At 40.1% G+C, this 20,173-nt stretch overlaps 4 protein-coding genes across 4 annotated transcripts in view; 1 reads left to right on the top strand and 3 right to left on the bottom strand.

Annotated features, from left to right (window-relative positions):
• The window catches only part of aimp1a (aminoacyl tRNA synthetase complex interacting multifunctional protein 1a), a 74,715-nt gene that overhangs the window by 24,880 nt on the left and 29,662 nt on the right, over positions 1-20,173 (top strand). The gene's annotated exons all lie outside the window — the stretch shown is intronic.
• On the bottom strand, positions 557-8,444 carry LOC144055091 (arachidonate 12-lipoxygenase, 12R-type-like). Its single transcript, XM_077570776.1, has 14 exons — positions 8,304-8,444; positions 7,131-7,335; positions 6,959-7,040; positions 6,700-6,822; positions 6,478-6,581; positions 6,123-6,289; positions 5,856-5,999; positions 4,979-5,182; positions 4,805-4,891; positions 3,330-3,499; positions 2,453-2,574; positions 2,235-2,335; positions 2,003-2,173; positions 557-1,095 (listed from the first exon to the last, which is right to left on the bottom strand). The coding sequence occupies exons 1-14, from the start codon at positions 8,442-8,444 to the stop codon at positions 916-918; spliced, it is 2,001 nt and encodes a 666-aa protein (XP_077426902.1). The 3' UTR covers positions 557-915.
• Positions 9,080-17,055, bottom strand: LOC144055094 (polyunsaturated fatty acid lipoxygenase ALOX15B-like). The gene is made up of 14 exons (XM_077570783.1): positions 16,886-17,055; positions 15,935-16,139; positions 15,752-15,833; positions 15,525-15,647; positions 15,320-15,423; positions 13,419-13,585; positions 13,118-13,261; positions 12,668-12,871; positions 12,490-12,576; positions 12,229-12,398; positions 11,348-11,469; positions 11,127-11,227; positions 10,886-11,056; positions 9,080-9,511 (listed from the first exon to the last, which is right to left on the bottom strand). Exons 1-14 carry the CDS (start codon positions 17,024-17,026, stop codon positions 9,332-9,334), a joined length of 2,001 nt encoding a protein of 666 aa, XP_077426909.1. The 5' UTR covers positions 17,027-17,055; the 3' UTR covers positions 9,080-9,331.
• Positions 18,742-20,173, bottom strand: part of tbck (TBC1 domain containing kinase) — a 22,938-nt gene continuing 21,506 nt past the window's right edge. Inside the window, exons 25-26 of the mRNA XM_077571911.1 lie at positions 19,973-20,132; positions 18,742-18,895 (exon numbers count right to left, since the gene is read on the bottom strand). Of these exons, the coding sequence (XP_077428037.1) occupies positions 18,785-18,895; positions 19,973-20,132 (271 nt within the window). The 3' untranslated portion in view covers positions 18,742-18,784. The remainder of the gene's footprint in view (positions 18,896-19,972; positions 20,133-20,173) is intronic.

Here is a 20,173-nt window from a genome sequence, read left to right as displayed (position 1 = left end):
GAAGATGGCCTGCTGTTTTTGATGATGCAATGTTAATGTAGGACTGAGTCCAATATTTTTTTTTTAAATCTATGCAATCAGACAGAGATCAGTTTATGACCTTACAAATTCTTTGAGTCAAAATATAACGTGAAATATGCAGTGCCAACATCATAAAATGAAAACATTGGTTCGGTCTGAAAAGGCAACAAAGCAATGACAAAAACCTGTCCATCAGGTTGCACTTGGAAAACTTCCATTGGACACAGATGGAACTCACCTACTGAACAATTAACCTCCATTACAGGCATTTGTTTTAATTCAAAGAGATCAACTCTTGTTGACTGTGATATATTTTACAAACGAGAAGCAGAAGCATTGTTGCGTCCTTTCTTGCCTTGCGCTGTGCTGTGTCTTCCTGGATGGCGACACTTTAAAATGGACGGTGGGGAAACCACATTAAGGCAACCTAACTGTGATGCACTATCGTTCACACACACATTATGGCACAATTCTACTTTGACGAAAGAATGAAGTCCAAGTAGTGTCAAGCAAGAACATAGAATGTAAATTCTTGTGATATTTCAACTTTTATTTGCAACAAACAAATACATACATTGTTTAATAAAAACAAGGTTTCAAATGCTTTTCACTTTTTTGCTCCCTTACCCTACAAGTATTCAAGTCGATATAGAGCATAACAAGAAAAAAAATATATATATTTGACTTACAGGTAACTAACAAGTCCTTCCTCTTTTGTTTATTGTTGGAAAAGTCAACCAGCCTCATGAAACAAATTGTGATTAATTTTAGAGGTTCCCTGTGTTACTTTATTTAAAATATGTTGATATTGCTATTTATAAATACTGGATACACTCAAAACACAAACATTTGCAATTCATGACACCCTCCTTTCTGAATGTAACTTTCCGATGTTTAAATGGCCACACTGTTCTCAACATTCTTAGGATCCAGATAAGTGTAAGGGATTTCCAGACTTTTGTTTCTGTTGTTGATCGTGAACGCCAACATGTCAAGCTCTTTTTTAAAATCCATTTGCAACTGGCAGGGAGTCTCTTCAATGTAATGGGTCTCGGGGTAGTTGCCGAGGGGGACCTGTTGACATAAAGAACATCCGTGAATATATATAATACTTCTGTCATCAACCAATTATCTTTTTATTTTAGATACTTTGATCAGCTTGACCTGGTCAGACAGATACTAGACTGTTTTCACAATCAGTCCTCATGTGCTCCTTTGGCTTAGAAAAGGCATGTGAGCGTGTCCATTGCAGTGTTCTGAGGGGGATTCTTCAGGACTATGAGGCCGTACTATCAATCCCTTTACAACTGGAGTAGAAGCTTTGTTTGCATTTCTAGCAAGTCAAACTTCTGCTTGGTTGAATCCTCCACCAGTTATGATCTGAATTGAATTTAATAAAATGTCATGGCAGCATTGTAGACAAGAGGTTAGCACGTGTGCCTTACAGTTCTACCATCCGGGCCTCGAATCTTGGTTTCGTCCTCCCTGCGTAAAGTTTGCATTGTTTCCTTGTGCTTGCAGGAGATTTTTTCTTTTTCTGGGTCTTGCTCTCAAGGGAGGGAACATTGTATCATGCGATTGACAGATGATAATTTAAATGGACTTGCAGACTGTCGTGTATTAATGTTCCTACCCTCACTTATGGGCACTAACTTGTGTTCATGGCTTAAGTGACAAGACCATCACAAGAATCACAAATACAATACAATACAATGAGTTTCCTTCAGAGGCAGGCTAGAATAACCCTTAGGAAAGTTTAGACATCCAGGAGTGACTCTGACTTTCCGCAGCCATACACTAGGGCAGAGCTATGACACACTGAACTAGCTAACTTGGAACTCATGGAGGCGGCTTGAGAAAGGGGGATCTGAGCTTTGCTAGTTAGAGTAGTACCTCCTCGACCCAGATCTGGATCAGCGTAACAATAAGTGTCTGCTTTTTCCCCACAAAATTTTTGTCACGTCAACTTTGGTGTACTTACAAAGTCTAAGGACTGCCTGCTGAGCAGCCAGACCGCGGCCATTCCCTGAGCAGTCACGTTGATCGGGGGCAATGTCTCTAGCATAGTGGCCTCACTTGTTGTCCCCTTTTCAATTGGTGGAGCTCGCTGCAGGGTGACGGGAGTGTTGGGCATCCAGCCACCATAGTCATACTGCAATGAGGGTTTGCATTAAGACCGGAAGTAATACAAAGGTTATTTCTGTTTATCACACCTGTCCGCTGTTTACGGCTGCATGTTGGCACGAGCTGGTGAACATCACCATGGTGACAAACTTGGTCAGTTCAGGCACAGTGGTGAAACGCTGAGGGATTTCTGAGAATGGAAAATAAGAACGTGATTAAACTTTATCACTGCCAGAACCTTGAACTGCTGATGAATAAAATGTGCACCCACTTAGCAATGTGTAGCATCATTCTCTGTAAATCTCACCTGTTTGTGACTGGGAAAGGAATCCGTGTTCAAAGATGTCCCCGATCCAAGTCTGCAGTTCTGAGTCTTGCTGGACCTCGTCATCACTTTTGTAGTAGTACTGTATTACTCCCTGCACATATCTTTTGAGAGACAACTTGTATCATGACACATCCATTCTGCTAAATATTTTCAATTATACTTACAGACTCTACAGTATAGTATCCGACAGTGGTTCTCAACCCCGGTCCTCGACTACCTCTATCCAGCCAGCCTGTTTTCCATGTCTCCCTTAGCCAACACAGCTAAGAATCATTATCAGGCTTCATGCAGGCCTTGCTGATTAGCTGATCAGTTGAAACACCTGTGTTGGCTGAGGGAGACATGGAAAACAGGCTGGATAGGGTTACTCGAGGACCGGGTTTGAAAACCACTGGTATAGGGTAACCATATGCTCTCTCTGTCTGCCTTTCTCCCTTTCTACTCTCTAACCCAAACAGCAGAGGCAGATGGTTGTCCCAGTCTGCTCAAGGTGTTTTCCCAATAGAATTGGAATATAATATAATAGAATTTCTATTGTGATTTGGTGATATATAAATAAAGTTGAATTGAATTGAATAGTGCACATAGGGGGAAAATTGTGGAGAGTTTTATTTGTGTTGGATTGCCCATGTGTTTAAAAGTAGACTAATACCTGGTCCATGAGATGAGTTGTACCACTATGATTTTTGGGTTAGACAGTCCTGTTGGTGTCATAGTTATTTCAAAGGAGAAACTAAATTATATCTGCACATTCAATCAGATCCTTGAGAAAATTTAAATTTGACCCAAGTGTCGCCCCACTACAAAAATGTGTCAAGACTGGTGTTGCAATAATTTGTCATGTAAAAAGTCGTACTTGAAAATGATGCTCCACAGTTGGAGTCCATCATCTCTGTAGTAGAAATTGGGAACGTCCTGCAAGTCGCGATCAGCAATGTTGTCAGGGATGCAAAGGGACCTGTAGGTGATCGAGGACAGCGATCTTTCCAAGATCTTCGTCAAAGCCTCTCCACCAGAAGCAAAAAACTGAGGAATGGTACAGTACATGGTGTAAAGGCCTCGATACACCAATCCGACGTCGACCAAATGTGACCAACGCCTCCCCCCTGTGGCATCAGCCTGGCCGTCGGCACGTCGCGATGGAAAAATTACAGAAAAACACACCATAACAGACAGGCACTGACGCCATTTATTAAGTACCGTCTGCATGAGGACTAATCCCCCTCCCTATCTTTGGTGGCGGTGACGTGGGCCTCGTAGGATGTCTTGGAATTTTATTTGAGCATTCATGTCTGACGCAGATTCGCGCGAGTTATGAAATAATTGACAGCGATTGACGACGACGCGCGAGGAATTCGAATCAGTGTAACCAGTTGACAGTGACATAATGTTAAAGAGATTACATTAGTATTTTAAGCCCTTCCACAGTTAACTATAGGCATATAATGATTAAAGCTTACCTTTGACACCATGGCGATGTAGTTTTTTACAATCCACTACTTTGAATTCATTTGGACAGAATGTTTACTGATAAAGGCTACTTTTGTCACTATCCCATGGAGGTCTCAAAGTCGGTGTGCGTTTAGTCCGCAGAGGGGGTGCGGGGGTGGGTCTGCACCTAATGACGTCAAAAAGTAAGCACCTGCTCGTTTTCTCACGGTGGGAGGGTCTGGTGCTTGGAGAGCAGAACGGCCTAGAATATCTCATAGAGGGGTGAATGGAGGAAAACACCACTTCGTTGATGTTTTTGGTGGGGAACTAACATTTTAACATGGCTAAAAGCTCAAAAAGTTTATTTTTTTTGTTACTGTCCCTTTAAGAAATATGTTTGAAGACACTGAGGATGTTGAACATTTCGAAGGCTTTGTAACTTAATGCATGATGAATGATTACCACTTGATCCTTGAGGTTATTTCAAGTGCGCTCCAGTGTTGAAAGTAAATATAACCGCAGATGCAACACAGTTTGTTGATTTAAAAAAATATATATATATTGAAGGTTTGTAATAATAAACTGATTTGTGTCAATGCCATAAGCGTAAGCTCTGAAATGATTTTGGAATTATGTTTCTATCTGTTTCAGGAGATGTCGAGATATTTAGTAGGCGGTGACAATATTGTTGAATTTCCAGGAAAACTTCCGGTTTTCAAGGGTGATTCAAAAGTCACCTACAGGTTTTAGAGGCATGTTTTGGCAGGCGCTTTAGGCCTTAATGGGTTAATCAGACGGCGCAAGCCGACGCCCGGACGCTTTCCGACGTCGGATTGGTGTAACGAGGTCTTAAAACAAAGCAGCTTAAATGTCATGCTGAAAGGAAAGGTTGACTTTTACCTGGGTGAAGAGTCCAGTGGGTCCTATGAGCGCGTCCCGAGCTAATTCATTGATCTGCAGAGTGTATCGAGTGTGAGATATGAGAAGCTAAAGGGATAGAAGGAAAGACCATGAAACTAAATCTTGAGACAACAGATGTCTTCATTGACACTTGGTTGGGAAAGCTCCTGTTACCTTGTACAGTGGGTGCACCATGGGCAGGTTGCGCAACAGTGACACTGCAAAAACTTCAGCCAACAAGTGAGTGCGCAGCAAGTGGGTGTTGAGTTGGTGCTCTGAGAAATCAGCACTTCTCACAAAAATCTTAGCTGTCAGCCAGTCGTACGTCGAGTCAGTTGGGAAAAAGATGGGGTTGTCCTCGGCCGGAGTCTGCTTCAGCTTTGGGAGGTGGAGCAAATATAATCAAAGTAAATATGGACGTTTGGAGGACAGCATGTTGTATTTTTATAACTGACAATTCTACAAATGATCTGCACTGTAGCTCCATTCTCCCCTGAGATACTTCTCCACTTATTTATCCACTTTTCTAACAGAAAATCATTGCCTCAGATTGAGGTGTTGATTTTTAACCCAGCCGTGTCACATTTTGATAAAGCCATCATAATTACAAATCATCAACGCAGCCAATACAGACTCCATATCCTTCACCTTCTACCGGACCTATGAGGTAAAAATTCAACTATTAGGAGAATCTGCCAAACATTCCCAGCACGCCGACATTATATGCGTGGGCCTCTCAGATTTGTTCAACAGGTGGTCAGCTAAGCCCCTCTCTTTACTTGAGGGTCCATGACATTCAGTCGCAGATCTGATGATATATTTACAGTACAAAGTTGATCACTGGCCTGTGACTGGGAGTCTGGTGCCACGTGCACTTATGGTCGAGCATATGGGGCCCAACGTGATGTTAGTAAGTAGATAAGAAGTCTTGTAACATAGCCCGACTATCTATCTAATACTGCAGAATCTCTCTAGCTTACCCATAAACTCAGGCTTTGGACATTCACCATTACAAATATTTTACTTGTACATTGGATTAAGCTAATGTCACCTGAATGGCAATTGGCATCAGCTTGTCGTCTTGTCTTTTGTGAAGCAAGACAAGGGGCGCCGTCAAGTACTGCTGCTTCCCTTGTACGGTGTTTGCTGGCATTCCATCCAGGTTCTTGTAGTCACACAGGTAAACGTTGCCTTGCTGTTTGGGGACAAAACAAATCTGAATGCTTATTATTGTGGACATTGAAAAAAAAAAAAGGTTCTATACACAATTTTTCCCCCCAGAAAACGATTGTGAGGAGAATGTGAAACAAACTGTTACCTGCAACTCATTGGACAAATTTGAACCATCGGGAATGACAACCATGTCATCAGTCACGGGGAAATTCTCGGGCAGAGTTTTGCAACGTTGAATCAAGTTAGGATTGACTCCATTTAGGAACTGGTAAGCAAATAACCAGTCCTCCTTCCACTGTTCCTGAACGTAATCTGACAAAAGTTAGATTTTGCGGCATAAGTGTTGTAAAACAAACACTAAGTGATCAAAAACAGCAATGATATTGAAACGAATCATTGAACTACACCTGCGACTTCTTGGCTGGTATTAATTCATTCTTTTATTTTGTAATGACTCCTAGAAACACTTGACTAACAACACAGCAAATAGGCATCAGTACCTGATAAGGGTGTGTCTTTGTTACGGAACACATCATTGATATCATCAAGATTTTTCCAATTTTCCTGGTTGTCAACCAGCCCTTTCAGTTTAAGCTCCAGCAACCTGGGATACAAAGCAGGCATTTTTTCACAATAAACAGTAGCTATGTTAAGTAAAAGAAAGTAGTATCAGCATTGAAAACATTGTTCCCATCATACTGTAAGATTTGGAGGGCTCTTACGCTGTTGCCGCTGTGAATGCAAACTGTGTTTTTTTGGTGAAGGAGAACTTGACCTCATCTGGCAGGGTCGAAGGATCATCTGTCTTAATTGTGTAGGGCACACCTGGGGCATAAAAATCCCAGCTATTGGGAGGTTTAAAGATTGTTATCTCACACAGAATGTTTTCCATATTTAAAAAAAGTTAATACAGTATTGAAAATAAATAATACTGTACATAAATAAGAAAATACAGTACATATACACAGTGAAGACACTCACTCATAGTCAGCACTTCGCTGGCTCAGCTCCTGCTCCCTCGCATACTGACCAAGAGAGTGGCTTTCCTCAAAGATCCTCAGAGCTTTTAGAGCAAAACCACAAACATTGCATGAGGATTATTTTGTAGCTATTAAGCGTTCTTTTGCAGACAAGCACACATATGACAACCCACCTTTGCCCTCTCTGTAGCGATGAGTCTTCCTGTCACTGATCCAGCAGTACACTGGAAAGATGTAGACGTCATTCTCGGGTGATTTGATTTCCACTTTGTCAGCGAACCAAGAATCTTCGGGTAAAATCTTCGATGGTCGTTTTTCTAGTTCTATCAGAACCAGCTCGCCAAGTGAATTTGGGCAGGAAACAGTATACTTTGACACCTGCAAAAATGACAGGAAGTGTTGTCTCTTGAAATATTGTATGCACAATTACATGTCATTTTCGGGACAATTGTGTCATTTTCTGTTTGTTTCATTTCAGTCAGTGCAAAACTGTCTTTGTAGTGGGTACACAAACCCGAGCCTTTGTACAAGCATGGTGAATCTAGATTGTCGTTCTGACAAAGTAACCATTGTGGTACAAAGATCCAGCTGTGTCATTGCAAGAGCTGGGACAAGAGGGAAGAGAGGTCATACGAAACAGCAAGTGGAGGTTAATTGTGAGAGATAACCCACTACACCCAGGGTTCAATTAGCCGGCAGATCATGTCCATACATGTCCGTACAAAAACCCGAGCCTTTGCACAAGCATGGTGAATCTAGATTGTCGTTCTGACAAAGTAACCATTGTGGTACAAAGATCCAGCTGTGTTAAGTGTAAGATGAAGATGAAGTCTAAGTTAGCCCCTGTAAAAAATAATAAAAAAGATTTCAAAAATAATATGACTGTTTAAAGAATTGAACAATAGACTCTGTATTTGTACTTATATTTTGATGACCAAAGCTAAATTGCACATAAATTGTATTTACTTTACATTCTTATTTTTGTGTAAATTTTGTCTTGGAAAAATTGTTTGCTAACAAGTACACTCCCAGCAGATTTTTTTTACCCGAGAACTTTGACTTTCCTTTCAGATTAAATATTTTCTATGGGGTATTGTACTAAAGTAATTACAACATTTTATTTTTATTATTTTATTATTATTTTATTAATTCATTTTAAAATAAACGTTCAAATAATTAAAGCTGCATTTGCATCTTTCAATTAAAACTGACAAGAAATTTATTTTGAAGTTGCACTCATTTCATGTTTTAATATGGGCCTTTGTGGGGACCTTAGTTGGCAATCAATCATCTTTTTACATTTTTAGTGCAACTCAAATAAGCACATAAAATAGTGATATACTTACTGATCCTCTGAAGATGACCGTAGACTTGAGCAATGTGCGGTCACTCTCGCCATCTGTGCCCACCAGCTTGATGTGCACGTTGTTCGAGGTGGTGGCTTTAACTCGGTTGCCTGTGTTGACGGTCACTTCATAGTCCACCATTGTTATTACAGGATGATGAGAAATCCTAATACGGGCAATGGGCTTCTTCTTTGAACTAGAAACAACGAGCTACAACGGGTTCTTATATACTGTGAATGGGGGAGTGGGAGGTATGAGAGGTTTTCGATTAGGAATATTAGACGTGTATAAGCAATGATTGGTGCAAGGTTGCGTAGCTGTCTATTAAGTCCTTATCTAGCTGAGCAGGCTTTGGTGGGCCCGCGCACACGAGTGTTGCTTTATCTGCTGTCTTCGTTCAGTGTTGCAAAACGTTGCAAAGCCTCTTGACATACTCTCTCAAAGCCTGATCCTCTCAAACCCTCTCACACCCCTTTTCTTGTCAAATTTTTAACATGTTCAAAATTTCTCTGCGAAAACAAAGAGGTTTTGAGAGGCTTTAAGAGAGTGTGGCAAGAGGCTTTGCGACACTTAAGGCAGCCGGCAGAAAAAGCAACGCTCGCTACGTGCATGAGATACCGGCAAACCCGGCAAATACTTGGGGCCCTCTAGCCAGCAGAGGCCCCCAGAGGGCCAACAGATTTGACACAAACCTCATAGCCTATTTTGCTGAATGAAATGCCTCAAAATTCAAACAAAGGACATCAGCAAATCACACCATACTTAAACTTTGGAACTTTATTTTATTAACATCTCTTTACACTTCAAGAATCAACTCACTTTATATAATTACCCCAGGGAAAATTAATTTCACTTTTTTCAATTGGAAAAAGTTGGAAAAGTCAAGCAGCCTCATGGAACAAACCCTGAGTGTGTTCCCTGAGTTACCTTATTTGAAAATATTACTATTCATGAATACTGTATTTAGCTGAAAACACAAACATTTGCGCTTCATAACATCCTCCTTTTTGACTGCAACTTTCCGATGTTTAGATGGCCACACTGTTCTCTACGTTCTTTGGATCCAGATAAGTGTAAGGGATTTCCAGGCCTTCATTTCTGTTATTGATCACTATCGACAACATGTCAAGCTCCGCAGCAACTGCAGCTTGCAACTGGCGCGGTGTCGCTTCGGTGTAATGGTCCTCGTTGTAGTGTCCAAGGGGGACCTGTTGACACAAAGAACATCCGTGAATATACAATCATTGTGTTATCAACCAATTCTCTTTTGATTTTAGAAACTTGACGAGCTGTATGCTGGCAGACAGATACGGGAGTGTTTTTCACAACCAGTCCTCATGTGCTCCTTAGGCTTGGAATAAACGTGACCGTGTCTTCAGGAATATAGGACCTGCTTTCACGGACCGTTCAATCCCTTTACAACTGGAGTAAGAGTTGTGATTGCATTGTAAGTCAAACTACTGCTCAGTGGAATCCTACACTGGTTCAGATCATAGACTTCTAGAATTCCTAAGCAGCACAGCGGACTTCAGATTAGCACAGTGGGGTCCAAACTCAGTCCTCAAGGGCCGGTCGTCCAGCAAGTTTTAGATGTTTTTCTTCTCCAACACACCTGAAGCTCATCAACCAGCTCTGTCTAAGCCTGATAACAATCCTGTTGATTGGAACAGGTGCGTTGGAGCAGGGACACCGGCTCTCCAGGACCGAGCTTGAACACCCATGGATTAGCATGTCTGCCTGACAGTTCTACGGTTTTGCTTGCAGGGGATCCCCAGCCAACTACAGTAACCTTCCCCAGAGGAATTTTTGGTTACTCCTTGGTTGCTTTTTTTTTTTTTAACATTCTCTAAACGTTCTCTTTTTATTTACCCTCCACACAAACTTTAAAACTTTTGGTTGTACAACTTACTTATTGGATATGTATATATTTTTTTTAAATAAATACATTTAAAGACATTTTTTTTTTTTGCCAGAAGCGGGGCTTGAACCTACTCATGTGCTGTGCACGGGTATAAACTGCATGCTTAACCACCTATAGCCATCCTATAAATGCTGTCCTGTCTTGAAAAGATTCTTGTAGTGCATACATTTGCACAGCGCCAGGTGACGCTTGTTTTCTCTACTCTCCAACTATCTTGCTAAATTAAGCGGCTAACGCTACTATAAAACTGCAATATCTATTATTTCTAAATATTATAAGCACATGTTGTGCTTAATGATGTTAATAATTAATAATGCTGTGCTAGATATAAAAAAAAAAAACGCAACTAAGGGAAAACATTGAAGCATATCATTCCCTCAACGTTTAGGGAACGTTAGAAACTTTTATGTTTAGGAAAGATCTTTCCTGGTACTCCGGCTCCCTCCCATATTTCACAAACAAGCATTTTAAGTTTACTGAAGACTCATACTTGTCCATAGTTGTCAATGTGAATGATTGTTTGCTAGGACACACTGAACTGGCTAACTTGGAACTAAAGGAGTCGGTTTGAGAGAGGGGAATCTGAGCTTTGCTACTTAGATCCAGACCCTGTCTGTTTTTCCCCACAACATTTTTGCCACGTCGTGTTCGATGTACTTACAAAGTCAGAGGACTTTCTGCTAAGCAACCAGAGTATGGCCATTGTCTGAACTGTGACGTTGATAGGAGGCAACGTCGCTAGCATTGTGGCCTCGCTTGTTGTTCCCTTTTTCGTCGGTGGAGGACGCTGCATGGTTGCGGGGTTGTTGGGCATCCAGCCGCCATAGTCGTACTGCAATGAGGGTTTGCAGTAAGACCAGAAGTAATACAAAGAAACACTGTTGTTTATCACAAGGATTCACCTGTCCGCCGTTTACGGCTGCGTGTTGGCATGAGCTGGTGAATATCACCATGGTGACAAACTTGGTCAATTCAGGCACTGTGGTGAAACTCTGAGGGATTCCTGGCAATGAAAAGAAGAACGTGAGAAAATGGTAATACTGTCAGAACTTTCAGCTACTGGGTGGATGGTGGTGAGTAAAATGTGCGCCCAATGTGTAGCATCATTCTCTATAAAGATCACCGGTTTGTGGCTGGGAAAGGAATCCGTATTGAAAAATGTCCCCGATCCAAGTCTGCACTTCTGAGTCTCGCTGGACCTCGTCGTCACTTTTGTAGTAGAACTGTATCACTCCTTGCACAAATCTTTTGAGAGACAAATTGTATCATGACCCATCAATTCTGCTAAATATCGTCACAGATACTTAGACTCTTAAAGGGGAAGTTAAACCTTTATTGGGGGGGGGGGGCAACAATATGTTCTATGCAGCCGTTTTTATCCATCGCAGGGGGCGGCCATTTTGCTACTTGCTGTTGACTGAAGATGACATCAATGTTGCTCAGGTTTCAGGCAACAACAGGTCACAGCGCAACCTCAGAAAACAGGTGAGCTCTGATTGGTTGTTGCCTGAGCAACATTGATGTCATCTTCAGTCGACAGCAAGTGTCAAGTTGAGATGGATAAAAACGGCTGGATTTTGCTTCATAGCTCATATTCCACAAATGTAATAATCTTAACCAGAATGTCATGTTTAAACTAGTTATGTCAAATATAACATATTACTGTCAATACATGTTTAAAGTTGACTTCCACTTTAAGTGTAACCATATATTAATTTCATGTATTTATTCTTTAAAATGACACATCGGGATTGGGGTTGTGTACTTTCTTCGGCATAGCCTATTCGGTGTATCTCTTTTGATTATCAGTTTATGGTTGTATTGGACAATTATGAATTCTGCCAAGTGGCCAACCAAGCATTTGACAAGACCAAAACTGCAAATCAGAGGAATTCTGTTGATCTACAAAGTACTAATGTATAATCTCCCAAACACAAATTTACTTGTGGTCCTCAGACTTTGCAAAACTACAACAGAGGCAGAACTCGTGCAAAAAAGTCATACTTGAAAATGATGTTCCACAGTTGCAGTCCATCATCTCTGTAGTAGAAGTTAGGCACGTCCTGCATGTCGCGATCAGTGATATCGTCGGGGATGCAAAGGGACCTGTAGGTGATCGAGGACAGCGATCTGTCCAAGATCTTTGTCAAAGCCTCTCCACCAGAAGCTGTAAACTGACAAATAGTGTGATGATGATGATGATGATGATGATGCAAACAGAGCATCATCTTAAATGTCATGTTGAAAACAAAGGTAGATATTTACATTGTTGAAGAATCCAGTGGGTCCTATCAGCTGTTTCCGAGCTAATTCATTGATGTGCAGAGTGTATCGAGTGTGGGGTATGAGGAGCTAAAGAGATAGAAGGAAGGATCATAAAACAACATTTTGAGATAACAAATGTCTTGATTGACACTTGGTTAGTTGTGAAAGCCCCTGTTACCTTGTACAGTGGATGCACCATGGGCAAGTTGCGCAGCAGTGACACTGCAAAAATCTCCGCCAGGAGGTGAGTGCGCAGCAAGTGCGCATTCAATTCGTGCTCTACGAATTCAGCACTTCTCACGAAAATCTTAGCCGTCAGCCAGTCATACGTCGAGTCAGTTGGGAGAAAGATGGGGTTGTCCTTGGCCGGAGTCTGCTTTAGCTGTGGGAGGGGGAGCAAATATAATCAAAGTAAAGATGGACATTTGAAGGACGGCATGTTGGAGGTGCAGCAAATTTTCGTTATGTTAAACAATGTTCATTATAAATATGTTATTATAAATTTTAATTTCAAAATGTATTTGTGATGTCTACAAAGACTCCAAAATCTTTACTCACAATCTCAGGATTATGCGACATTCACCTTTATAAAACATTTTACCAGTACATTGGATTAATCTAATGTCACCTGAATGGCAATTGGCATCAGCTTGTCATCGGGTCTTTTGTGAAGCAAGACGAGGGGAACCACCAAGTGTTGCTGCATCCCTTGTATGGTGTGTGCTAGTATTCCATCAAGGTTCTTGTAGTCACACAGGTACACGTTACCTTGCTGTTTGACGGCAAACAAAAATGAATGCTTATATTGTCTGTACTACATACTGTATAGTCAAGTGCAAAGCCGAGTTTCTGTGTTGTTGACAAAACAGCTCTGAATATTCAAATCTCAATTAAAACGATTGTGAGAAGAATGTGAAACAAACTGTTACCTTCATCTCATTGTACAAGTTTGAGAAACCGGGAATGGAGACCATGTCATCAGTCACGGGGAAATTCTCGGGCAGAGTTTTGATACGTTGAATCAAAGTGGGATTGACTCCATTTAGGAACTGGTATGCAAATAACCAGTCCTCCTTCCAGTGTTCCTGGACGTAATCTGACAAAAGGAATAAACGTTTAAAGCACTTTGTAGTAAGTGTTGTGGAGGAGATCTTTTCCTCCGCGTGTTCGTTTTCTTTCGGGTAGTGAGAATGTTGATTATCTGGATACAGGCTGGAGATCGATGAACAGTTCCTTCGAAGCTTTTATTTCTACAGAATATTCCGGGCACAAGTGAGTTACAGACAATGGCTGCAGCTACTCGCAAGTGTGAAGATTACAAAGGACTTACAATATTCTTATACTATATTGAAGGGCGGTACCACACAGTTTCCAGTAAACAGTTCAACCCGGAGTTGACCGGACATGTGATATATTCAAGGGCAACATCCAAACACAGACAATGGCCCATTTGAGGAATAGAGGAGGTTTTTCAGTCATGACTGCACCTGGCAGAAATTCCGATAACACTCACAAAGATACATCCGCAGAACAAAGCTCTACTGAGGAAATAAGGAAATTAAAACAGTTATGACTAAATCTGGGCAGAAGACCCTCTTCATAAGATAAAATAGAATAAATAACTGTCAAAGTTAAAGCGTTAACTCTGGAGATTCATTTAGACAAAATAGGTCATTTTACTTTCAGTTGTACTTGCTTGTCACTTGTTGGAGAAATCAAAAGTAATTTGCGAACTTTGCAAAGCCAAATTCAAATAGCATCTTGGTTGAACGTCTTTCATCTCAGAGAACTCAATACCTATGGGGTCCTCGTAAATCAACGCTGCTGGATTGTACCGCTTGTAGGCAGGCCCGAATCTGCAAGCAAGGCGTTTTGAGAATTGTTTCTATGAGAAGAATATTAGAAAGACGTCTTTAAAGCTCAGTTAGTTTTTATTGTTTAGTTCAACAGTTGTAAAATTGTAAAAATACAATTTTATCCAAGGATCAAATGAAGCTAGTCTTTGTATTGAAATATATTTTCTTTTCTTTTTTTTAATTGTTTTTATTTTGCCGTAAAAAAAGGACAGAGGAAGAAAAAAAGCACAAAATAATGAACAAAATATAAACCTAACTTTCTAACGCAAGCTATCAAATGCTTACCAGCTCCAATGAAAATCACAAACATAAAGAAGACGCCTACTTTGTATAAACTTTTGTACATTCCTATTTGAACAAATTTTCTCTCTTTTTTTTCAATAAAAAACACACACAAAATCTGACCAACAGTCTTTTATCCTTTTAAATATATTTTCTATTTGATGATTTTTACATCAATTCCAAAATTTTACTCATTTAAATATGTATTTCAAGCTTCGGAGAAAAATGTGATTAATCGCGATTAATTATGAAAAAATGTGCAATTAATGAATTTTAAAAAATTTAATCGCTTGAAAGAACTAATAATTAAAAAAAAATAATAATAATTGAAATACAAGAGTTTGGCACGTCAATTAATTACAATTTTGAGTATCCATCCTTCTCTCATTGGCAATTTGCCAATATTTTAAGCCAAACCACATTATAATTGTCATTTGTCAGCGCAAATGGTCATTGACGGACAAAAACCTACTTGCGGCAATGCTTAAGTAAATTTCCTGTCATTTGTTTACCTCCAACTAAACAGGTGTCCGTTATTGACAAACCTTCCGTCAATATTGACGGAATGCCCACCTCTGTTAAACACTACAGTTACTACTTTGCTGGTATTAATGCCTTCTTTTATTTGCTCTTGACTCTTAGAAACACTTGACGAACAACACTTAAAACACTTTTAGGCCTCGGTCAGCTACCTGATAAGGGTGTGTCTTTGTTATGGAACACATCATCGATATCATCAAGATTTTTCCAGTTTTCTGGGTTGTCAGCCAGCCCTTTTATTTTAAGCTCAACCAACCTGGGAAAAAAGCAGGCAGATTTTACATAGCAAAAAAACAACAACAACAACAAACAATGTTGATTGATCCCATCGTATTGTAAAATTTGGATGGCTCTTACCCTGCAACCACTGTGAATAAAAACTCTGTAGCTTTGGTGAACGAGAACTGGACTGCAACTGGCAGGGTCAAAGGACCATCTGCCTTAATGGTGTGGGGCACACCTGGGGCATAAGAATCCCATCTGTCGGGTGGTTTAAAGATTAATGTAGACTCATACAGAACACTTTAATTATAAAAAAGTAAACATTGGATGGGAAGTTCTGCATACACAGTGAGGACACTCACTCATAGTCTGCACTTCGCTGGATCAGCTCCTCCTTCCTCGCGTTCTGTCCAAGAGAGTGGCTTTCATCAAAGATCCTCAGAGCTGTCAGAGCAAAACCACAAACATATTGCATGAGGAGGATTATTTGTAGGGTATCAAAACACATGATGGCAGACAAGCGCACAAAAATCAAATGAACCCACCTGTGCCCTCTCTGAAGATCTGAGCATCCCCACTACAGATCCAGCAGTGCACTGGAAAGGTGTAGACGTCATTCTTGGGTGATTTGATTTCCACCTTCTCAGGGAACCAAGCGTCATCACGCGAATCGGGGTTAGGTGGTTTGTCTAGTTCTATCAGAACCAGCCGTCCAAGGGAGTTTGGGCAGGAAACAGTACAAGTTGACACCTGAAAAAATGACAGGAAGTGTTGTCCCTTGAAATATTGTAAGCACAATTACATTTCATATTTGGTACAATTGTGTCATTTTCTGTTAGTTTTGCTTTAGATGAAGTTTTGTAGATGTGTCCAGAAGTGTCTGGGTATAGAAACCTGAGCCTTGGTTAAATTTACTAGTGGCGGCTTTGCCCAAGTGTCATTGAAATGGCTCTGAGATGAATAAAAACATATTCCGCAAACACAATATTAATCAGAATGTCGTTTTTAGACTATCGAATTCTCCTTTCAAGAAATAAATAATAGACCCTGTACTTTTATTTTGATGACCAATGCTAAAGCTGGTTTGCGCATTGGTTTAATTTACATTCTTATTAAATTATGCCTCAGAAAAATGGTTTGCGAACAAGTACATTCCCAGCAGTTTTTTGTTCTCCTTCGAGAGCCTTAATTTTCTTTTAGGCAATGTACTACTCGAATTATCTTTGCAAAAGTGAGTAAATCATGATTGGAGGTTTTTATTCTAGATCACACACTAATTGCAACGTGGCTTCCAAATAATTAAAGCTGCATTCACATCTTTCAATTAAAACTGACAATATATATATTTTTTTTGTGTGTGTGCAACTATACTCATCATTTCATGTTTTAATATGGTGCCTTGTGGAGACCTTGGTTGGCAACCAATCAGCTTTTGGCACTTTAAGTACAAACTCAAATGAGCACACAAAATACAAATAGTGATTTACTGTACTTACTGATCCTCTGGAGGTGACCAAAGACTTGAGCCATGTGCGGTTGCTCTTGCCATCTGTGCCCACCATCTTGATGTAAACGTTGTTCACCGTGCCGGCGGTAATTCGGTTGCCCGTGTAGACGGTCACCGTATAGTTCACCATTATTACTACTGAATGATGAGGAATACTAATACGGGAAATTAGATTTCTCGTTCAAGTAGAGACAACCGGCCACAAGTTTCTTATATATTATGTATGGTTGTTAGTGGGAGGTACCGGTCGGTGACTGAGTGAATGAGTGGTTTTTATTTTCGTTTTATTGTCTGATGTTTCTGCGTAATGTAAAATTTTAATTTGCAAGCTAAGCACTTCCACATTTAAATCCCATTAACAGTAAATGCAGATGCAGTACAGTAAGGCATTAAAGAATCTGACTCATCTGGTGCATCATGTTAATGACGATATTCCTTTTTGCACAACTGTATGATTATGTCAGATGTGATCACCCGATATAATCATGAAGTAACAATTTGGTCAAATAAGGAATGTGATTTGTTCAGATTATCTTTTCATCAACGAATTAGAAGCGATCAAAATGAAGGATTAGAACAACCGAGTGATATTCAACAAGGGGGAAATCTTATTAAACGGGGTCATTTCCATTCTTTTTCCCGCCCAAAATAACAGGCATTGTACATTTTATTTGTGACACTTAAGTGGAACAGGGATTACTGAATGCTTTCACCCTTTTACAATGCTTTTCTACCTTCAAAGTGAGGACCTTGATAGAACATGGTCAAAATTCCTCGGCGGCAAGTCAAACGGTTTGTGATCATTAAAACTGTTGGTCAATGTCTGGCGAAATTCTTTGTGAGCGTTCTCGAGATCAGTCTTGGTCTCGAGGCTGGTCCCAAGACCACTTTTTAAGGGTCTCGGTCTTGTCTCGGAATTGAAGGATTTTTTAGTCGGCCTTGTCTCGATAGGCGGACTCGGAATTTCTGATCAAGACTGGTCGAGTTTTTCTTTGTACGATTTTTCCTTGATGTATACAGTACTGTACAGCATTTTTCTGGGACTGGGTCCAGTCATTTTTACCGATGCGATTTAAAAAAATTATATAAAAAAATAAAAAAGTATGCAGCATTTCCCAACTGCAACTTGCAACCTGTGGGAAGTTCATCTTGATAAGGTGTGTGGTGAACCAGGAGGAAATAGAACAAACAAAGAGATGATTGTCATACGGGCATCCCTGCCAGGAAATGTCCCAAGATTACGCAACAAAAGCAGCAGCATTTCTCAAATTTTGCTGCTGGCGTAATCGAGTTTTACCCATCGCAAGAGTTTCTTGGTGATTTAGTGTAGCAAGATTGCCGTTTCTCAAGAAACGGTTTCATCCCTACTTTACATCCTTTAGTGCGGTTTGACCTTTATCTAGTTGGTTGTCTCTGTATGCGGGCTGTTTTGAAAACAGTATTGAAGCTAAGGCAAAATATAAATGAACTGTGACATCTGAGGGTTGACTTTTTCTGCAACTGAGTCTAAAACAATCTTGGACAAAAAAATTCATTCAGGTCAGGCATCAAGGTGTGATGGCAACCCAACTGCTACATTAAACGACAGTTCAACTACAGTTTTGATTGTTATTAGTATCATCAGATTGCAGAGGCTGATGAGTGTATAAATACTCATTTTTATGTGACTTAAGAGGTGTATTTTTTCCTTAAATATCTTGGAAATACAGTACTGTACTACCTCCTTCGACATTAAAAAAGATATAGTGGGACTGTTTAATGCTAGCTAACGCAAGAGACGTGCAATTTTTTTTTATTCGTTTTGTTTATTCCTTCATGATGGTATCAGAAAAAAACACACACAAAGAATATGTACATAGTCTTTATCATTTGACTCAACCGCATGGGGTCAAATCTGAGGGGAAGGGACAGTCAGGAGTCCTGTGGGCTTCAGCTTGTTGATCCCTCCATCTAGGATGCAAACCCGTGGGAATTGCACCTTGACAAGGTGTGCAGCAAACTAGGAGGAAGCAGAAAGATGGAAGATTTGAGAGAGGAAAAACCCCTGCAGTGGGGCGTTCTAGCATGTGCCGTGCATTATGTGCAACCGCACAGAGCAGCATTGGTGGGGGGGGGCAATTCAAAGAAACGGCTTTCTATTGTATAATGCCCAGTTTTCCTTGTTTTCAAAGGATTTTTAACAGATTCATTCAGTTTTCATGAGAAAAGCATTATAACATATCAGGATTATAGCATATTGAAAAATGCATGTTGTAATGGGAGTCAATGGGACAGTAAATAGTCCAAGGGATGGGAGTGTATTGTCGATGAAAATCTACTTTTAATTGGCTTGCAATGAAAGATCTGAAGTTATTTTAAAGAACAGCTTTGTTATAAGATCCTGCATCTGGCCAAAATGTAGCCTGTTAACCTTGAAACTCAACGATCTGTGAACTAAGGAAAAAAAAAAATCTTGTCATCCTAAAATAAGTCTTTTTTTTTTTTTTTCAGAAAAACTGAACCAAGCACAGATTATATGTATTAACAATTTCATTTCAGGGGACGGTAGAATTGAATGATTTTAGCAAACCCCACCAGTCTGTCACACAACTCGGGTTAAATACAATTTACTATAGAGCAGTCTCTTCGAAGGCTCAGAAAGCTTATTTTCTCTAACATGAAATAAGGGCACGTTTTCCACATTTGTTTTGTTTTTCCCAATTTAGTTAAGACAAATTTATTCCATTGAAAACACAAAGGAATTTGGATGATGTTGCATCATCATTAGGTAATCTGAAGTGTGCATCTAGTTTGTGACACAATTGCCGGTATGATACATGCAGGAAACCCACAATTGATGTCATCCTTTTATAATATCCAGGAAATGTACTTACTAATATGATTACGCTAATATTAAGTCATTTGACTTTATTACCACATAAGAAAATAACTTCTACGGATTGAATTTTGGAATGACCTCCCTTATTCATTCAAAATAGTTTATTTTCAATTTTGTGAGAAAAAAAAAAAACAGTTACTACCAATCATGTCTAAAATTCTTTGCCGGACCGTGTGCTTTTTGTAAATGCGTCCTTACCACAGAAGCGCTTTTCATAGTGTGGCCGATGACGACGACAACCCGTCCTTTGTAGTTCTGGAGGGCTCCTGTCGTAGGACATTGCAGCACCTCGTCATCGTTGCCGAACGCCGTGCTGAAAGCGATGTTGATGCTGCCAGACATGTGGCCTTTGCTGAAGCTGGTTTCCGTGAGGTTAAAGACTATTTAAAACCATCTTAC

The sequence above is a fragment of the Vanacampus margaritifer genome, chromosome 7 (genome assembly GCF_051991255.1).
Source record: "Vanacampus margaritifer isolate UIUO_Vmar chromosome 7, RoL_Vmar_1.0, whole genome shotgun sequence".
NCBI lineage: Eukaryota > Metazoa > Chordata > Actinopteri > Syngnathiformes > Syngnathidae > Vanacampus > Vanacampus margaritifer.
This window is presented reverse-complemented; position numbering and strand designations above follow the sequence as displayed.